The sequence below is a fragment of the Dendrobates tinctorius genome, unplaced genomic scaffold (assembly GCF_039654945.1).
Source record: "Dendrobates tinctorius isolate UK_male_01 unplaced genomic scaffold, ASM3965494v1 ptg000232l, whole genome shotgun sequence".
In the NCBI taxonomy this organism is placed as follows: Eukaryota; Metazoa; Chordata; class Amphibia; order Anura; family Dendrobatidae; genus Dendrobates; species Dendrobates tinctorius.
This window is the reverse complement of record NW_027361899.1, coordinates 14,858,548-14,865,220: the sequence shown is the minus strand read 5'-3', so window position 1 is coordinate 14,865,220 and position 6,673 is coordinate 14,858,548. Positions and strand designations below refer to the sequence as shown.

Genomic DNA, 6,673 nt, shown 5'->3' with positions numbered 1-6,673 from the left:
ACATTGTACTACAATAAATTTTTCACTTAAATATAAGCAATATATTGTGGGAGTCGGTGTAAGGGAAATTGAGGAGTCGGAGTCGCAGGTTTGGCTTACCGACTCCACAGCCCTGCCCTCCACTAGGTTGACCAATGCTTTTATCCAGCAGTTAATGCCCCACCAAACAACATTCAAACTTGGCACCTGCCTCTGCAAACCCCTGAAGTGGACCCATCACTGCAGACGTGAGCACAGCACCCGTCTTCAGGGAGCGCCTTCACAGACCGATGTGCCCTGTGCAGCCGGCAGAAGCATCAATTATACTGCTGCACGCTCACATTTCTGTACAACAGGAAAAAAAAGGAGCACTCAGGTGAGTGGAGAACCGCTCTGGCTACAGCCGTGCCATGACGCTAGCCAGGCAACTGGGCCAGGGCAAGGCCAATATCTTCATGTCCCACAATGCTCATTCTCCTGGACTACTCCAGGACAGGAAACCAACTGATGAGGTGGAGAAGCTGTCCCCTTTTAGTCTGTAGGTTGCCAGTCTTTGAAGTGCAGATCCCCTCTCTCTGTGCGGTCACAGGTAAAAAAAATAAAATAAATGGCGCTTCTGAGAGATGTGATATGGCCAGTGACGACACAGCATTTAATCCAGACGTAAAGTCAGTAGGCTCAGACATACGTTATTTTTATGTTGACTTTTGAAGGTGTGTGTCTTTCTTTGGTTGGTCAAGAAAGACTTTTTTTTTTCATGAGCCTTTAACATTGACTCTTGATTTGATGTTTCTTGTAGCATATTGTGTTGTTATCTTGGATGACAGGGATGCAGGGTAATTGAACAATACATGTTTGTTAATGTTTTGTTTACACATTGTTCAGGGCAGCTAGTTTGTTGATCTGCAAAACAGAGAAGGACAAACTATGCAGAATGATTAAACAAAAAGTTAAACTCATCCCACCTCCCCCGGACCTGTGGATGATGACCTGAACCACAAAAGTGGTTATAATAAAAGGTATTATCTATCCTTCTGAAAGAATCAGAGACTCACTACAAAACCAGAACACTCTACAGGACAGCAGTCAGGACATCATGTCTCCATCACGAGGGGCACATTTTACAGCTTAGAGGTCCACGGCCCCAGCTAAAAGAACACAGATCTGCTCCATTGACCATCACCGAACCCATGGATACGTTTTGGGAAGCCAGGATTTTGACCCACTGGTCACTTGGCTCCATGAAGATGTTCAGAGAAGCCAGGTTGTGACAATCTGGTCTCCTGTCCACATGCCTCAATGGGCTATCAGCTTCCTAAGTTTGTCGTTACCGCCTCGTTGTGGGTGTCACAGGTTGGGGTAGTTGGCCCTGGAAGCCCCAGAGTTGCAGCTGCTCTAATCCCAGTGAGTTAGCGAAAGATTGAGACTCTAATTTTGCACCATCTTGGGTATTTGCTGGGACTGTTCTATATGTTAAGCCTGTTTTGTGGTTCAATAAAGTATTGCTACACTAATTTACCCTCACCGTTTGTTGTCTGAAAAAAGGAGAGTGGGCGTTCGTTCAGTGGGACGAGCTCTGGTCCATGCAGTCTTGGGCCAGCAGAAAAGAGCACCCTCAGGATCCCCCCCATAGCTACATCTACATACTGTGCTAACTAAAGCCACCGCAAAGAGGGGCACGGAGATATGGCTGGTAATAGAATACCATCAGGGTAACATCTCCTCCAGTAGCAATTTAAAACCAAAACTCTGAGATACAAGAGACGTTTTCATTTATTGCACTATGGTCAATTCTACATCATAGACATAAAACAAATTGAGCATTTCTGAATTTGCTTTTTTTTTTTTTTTTTTTAATAATGTCCACACCACCTGCATCACATCAGACTCATGGGTTACGTGCTGGGAATGGATTAAGGAATCCTCCTCTCCAATGCCCTGTCAAAAAAAATAAATAAAATAAAATGACCAGTTAACCCCACGCAGCTTAATGATGCGGTGACCAGCACAAGCGTCAGCAAACACTGGATCTCATACACAGAGAGCGGCCGATGAGAATAGGTGTTACACTCGGCAAATAATGGAATTATCGACACGGAGGATGGGTGGGGATGGGCTTATGTCAGAGGACCACTCCAATGAGACCATTTAAGACAGCACTGGTAGAATTAATGCTCGAAATGGTAAATAACCAGAAACCAGGAGAGAAATGATCGTGCTCCGATCATTTGTCGTTCCTCTATGTCTCATCACAAGACGCGACGGCGAAGGTAACGGTGTATGCAAGTACGCTGTAGAGATCTGGCGCATGGTTTAACTCGAAAAGGGACTACAAAAACAGCAAAAGCGAACTGAACGTTTCAGGAGTTGTCGGACGGGACGTGTTCCTCGAAGCCCTCACTCTCCCGGACCAGGGCGCGCTCTAAGATGACTCGGCCTTCCTTGTAGCGCTGGCTGTCCTCCGTGGCGAACTCGTAGATCCAGCCCAGCTTACTGTTGCAGTTCTTACAGCTGACGTCTCGTACCATGTGCCGCCCGGTAAGCATGACGCGGTCCTGGACCTCGCTGTACTGGAGGTTCACCACCTGATGGGAAACAGACCGAGTGGTAATCAAGGCACGGAAATGACAGCATCCAGAGGCCAAATCTCCACCCGGATTGCATCTAAATGCTAAGGTCACTTACTCACCTTCCCGGATCCACTATTCTAGTGAACTGCGGCAGCAACAGAAGTGATGACATCCAGTTCTTGGATCATATAACCGCTGAGGCCTGTGATCAGCTGCAGTGGTCCTACAACACGTCACTCCATTCTACTCCCCTGATAGCTGCAGCCAATTACAAGCCTCAGTGGTCAAGTTACTGAAGAAAAGTGCGTCATCACTTCCAGTGCTAGAAGGGACTGCGGGAGTGGCCGAAACTGGGGGAGTGACGGCAGATTTCACTGAACGGTCGCTCAGGGGTTACGGTACAAATTCATAAAGCAACCTCCTGGACACATCCCCGTGGGGAGAAGAAACCTGACATGCCTGATAACAGGGAGTAAGACTGTAGTCGCCGGTCCTACAGCCGTCTCTCTCCAGGAATTGCAGGGAGTAATAGATCACTTGCTTGCACACACTGCAGGACGCACCTTGTTGAAGAGGAAGGCTCTGCCCGTGGCCCCGGTGAAGCGGGTGGAGATGAGCTCGGAGCGGTTGGTCAGGATGGTGTCGCAGTTGGCGCAGGAGAACAGGCGGGTGCCCCCGATGTGATCTAAGAAGATTCGGCCCATGGTCTCTGAAAGATGGAAAAGAAGGACAGTCAGATCTGAAAGCACAGGGTCCACGGTGACAGCCACATCAGGGCACTATAACAGATGACAGCTTTCTAAAGACCCTGAATGGCAAACAATCCTGCACTACGGGGGTGGGGGTGCAGAGTGATTAGGTTTTTTTTTTTTTGTTTTTTTATCATTCACTAGTGGGGGCCATCACACTGTTCCGGGGGCTATGGAGGATCATATTGTGTGGGTGTTATCATTCTGTGTGTGGGATCATACTGTTTGGGGGGATGTGAGGTCCATCATACTGTGTCTGGTATACTTTTGGCGGCTGTGGGGGTCATTATACTGTTTTGGTGCTGTGGGGTCCAGTATACGTTTGGTGGGCTGTGGGTGTCATTATACTGTATGTGGAGGGATATGGGGTCCAGTATACGGTGTCTGGTATACTTTTGGGGGGTCATTATACTGTATGTGCAGGGCTGTGGGGTCCAGTATACGGTGTCTAGTATGCTTTTGGGGGTTATGGGGGGGTCTACTGTATGTGCAGGGCTGTGGGGTCCAGTATACGGAGTCTGGTAGCATCATACTGTTTTGGGGGAGCTGTTGCTCATACTACAGGGGCAGGATAGCAGGAGCTGTGAGATTAACCCTTTCTTATAAACTATAAATTCTGTGGCTTCAATCGGCTCAATAAGACCAAGTAGCAATAATATTAATATGGAGCAGAATTAATTTCAGCCTATGGCTTCAGGCTCCATAACAGTCACGGTCTCCTATGTGGTCCCTCAGGAAGACTGACTGTCCCTCCCCCGGTATACGGTAATAGGGCTGCAGAACAGCCCACCACACAATCTGTACTTACTGCGGGGACACGTTCAGCTCTGCTACATCTGTGTGTACAGAAGAGCACAGTCATGCAGAGGCTGCGCTGTCCCCGGGCGGTCACTGCGCTGCCACTGACATCACAACATAAACAGTGCCCTCCCTCGACAGCTGATCATGGCCTCCAGCAGCTGTGTGCTGGGGAAATACGCCCCTCCCCCTACAGGGGGGGCACAGTCCTGCTGTGTATGGACTTAGCCCTAAATACCCCGCACCCCCACCATGCCCAGGACACGGCTGGACAGACCCCAGAGAGCCTCAGCTGAGCACACAGACCCCTAGACACGGGAACCAGGGGGACTATCATATAGGGGTGTATATTACGGTGGGGGGGGATTATCGGGGCGTATATCGCTGTGGGGGGGGATTGTCGGGGCGTATATTACGGTGGGGGGGATTATCGGGGCGTATATTACGGTGGGGGGGATTGTCGGGGCGTATATTACGGTGGGGGGGATTGTCGGGGCGTATATCGCTGTGGGGGGGATTATCGGGGCGTATATCGCTGTGGGGGGGGATTATCGGGGCGTATATCGCTGTGGGGGGGATTATCGAGGCGTATATCGCTGTGGGGGGGGATTATCGAGGCGTATATCGCTGTGGGGGGGGATTATCGAGGCGTATATCGCTGTGGGGGGGGATTATCGGGGCGTATATCGCTGTGGGGGGGGATTATCGGGGCGTATATCGCTGTGGGGGGGATTATCGGGGCGTATATCACGGTGGGGGGGATTATCGGGGCGTATATCGCTGTGGGGGGGGATTATCGGGGCGTATATTGCTGTGGGGGGGGATTATCGGGGCGTATATTGCTGTGGGGGGGGATTATCGGGGCGTATATTGCTGTGGGGGGGGATTATCGGGGCGTATATTGCTGTGGGGGGGGATTATCGGGGCGTATATTGCTGTGGGGGGGGATTATCGGGGCGTATATTGCTGTGGGGGGGATTATCGGGGCGTATATTGCTGTGGGGGGGATTATCGGGGCGTATATTGCTGTGGGGGGGGGATTATCGGGGCGTATATTGCTGTGGGGGGGGATTATCGGGGCGTATATTGCTGTGGGGGGGATTATCGGGGCGTATATCGCTGTGGGGGGGGATTATCGGGGCGTATATCGCTGTGGGGGGGGATTATCGGGGCGTATATCGCTGTGGGGGGGATTATCGGGGCGTATATTGCTGTGGGGGGGATTATCGGGGCGTATATTGCTGTGGGGGGGATTATCGGGGCGTATATTGCTGTGGGGGGGGGATTATCGGGGCGTATATTGCTGTGGGGGGGGATTATCGGGGCGTACATTGCTGTGGGGGGGGATTATCGGGGCGTATATCGCTGTGGGGGGGATTATCGGGGCGTATATTGCTGTGGGGGGGATTATCGGGGCGTATATTGCTGTGGGGGGGATTATCGGGGCGTATATCGCTGTGGGGGGGGATTATCGGGGCGTATATTGCTGTGGGGGGGATTATCGGGGCGTATATTGCTGTGGGGGGGATTATCGGGGCGTATATTGCTGTGGGGGGGATTATCGGGGCGTATATTGCTGTGGGGGGGATTATCGGGGCGTATATTGCTGTGGGGGGGATTATCGGGGCGTATATCGCTGTGGGGGGGTTAGTTGTGGTAATAATAGGGTGTCTCCACCACATGACGTTACACTACCTCGGTGACGTCACACACTCAGTGACGGGTAACGAGCAGAGTTCGGTGACCGGGGCTGCCCCATCCCCCGCCATACTGGGCCCACAGCCGGTTACCGGTACACACCACCTCCCCGCCGTCCTCCCCCCTCACACACTGCCCTCCGCGGTCACCTGCAGCTCCGGAGTCAGGCGCTCGGCTCCCGGTGTTTGGCGGCGGGGTCGGGGCAGTGAGTAACTAACCAGTTCTAGGCTCCGCCCACTTCCTTACTTGGGCTGTCCGTCACTCTGACCCCTCATGACTCGCGCCAATAACAGTCTGTGGCTCCGCCCTCGTTGGCGGCAATAGCCGAGAGCAGGGTGACGTCCCCAAACCCCGCCCACATGTATTCAGCAACACAGTGCGCATGTGCAGCGCAAAGTGGAAGCCTAATGAGGATGGTCTTCTCCTTAGCCAATAAGAGTGCAGCTTGTATTGCGTAAGTGCAGGTTAAAAATGAGAGCGGTGATGTGATTGGTTGCAATGGACGCAAGTTGTGCAGAGCGGCCATAACGCCTTTTTTAATTTCCATTTTTCCAGGAGCCATGTCTTTTTAATCTTTCGCCGTATCAGGGATGGTTTTCAGTTCTAGCTGTGACTGACGCCATTCGTTTTACCATAAAATGTACGAAAAGCCGGGACGAGGCCTCCCAATGTGGTGAAAAAGCGACATTTGTGCAAAATAAAATCTGTTTTTACCTCCATTTTCTGAGCTCCGTCACGTCTGGGTCTTTGCCGGCCCCGGCGGGGAGAGTGCGCTCTGTGGCGCTGAGCGCTGGCGTTTATTGAGGTTTTTTTTCCGGTTGGGTGTTTTGCAGAAAAAAAGTTTTTGCAATTTTTGTTTTTACAGTGTTTACAATTTTA

At 51.4% G+C, this 6,673-nt stretch overlaps 1 protein-coding gene across 2 annotated transcripts; it reads right to left on the bottom strand.

Moving 5' to 3' along the window:
* Positions 1 to 1,734: 1,734 nt before the first annotated feature.
* On the bottom strand, positions 1,735 to 6,101 carry YPEL5 (yippee like 5). Of its 2 annotated transcripts, none has more exons than XM_073556355.1 (3): positions 5,944 to 6,101; positions 3,113 to 3,258; positions 1,735 to 2,564 (listed from the first exon to the last, which is right to left on the bottom strand). In XM_073556355.1, exons 2-3 carry the CDS (start codon positions 3,251 to 3,253, stop codon positions 2,340 to 2,342), a joined length of 366 nt encoding a protein of 121 aa, XP_073412456.1. In that variant the 5' UTR covers positions 3,254 to 3,258; positions 5,944 to 6,101; the 3' UTR covers positions 1,735 to 2,339. The 2 variants fall into 2 exon arrangements, with proteins under 2 accessions (XP_073412456.1, XP_073412457.1); XM_073556356.1 differs by lacking the exon at positions 5,944 to 6,101 and adding an exon at positions 4,107 to 4,128.
* Between the last annotated feature and the right edge of the window lie 572 nt (positions 6,102 to 6,673).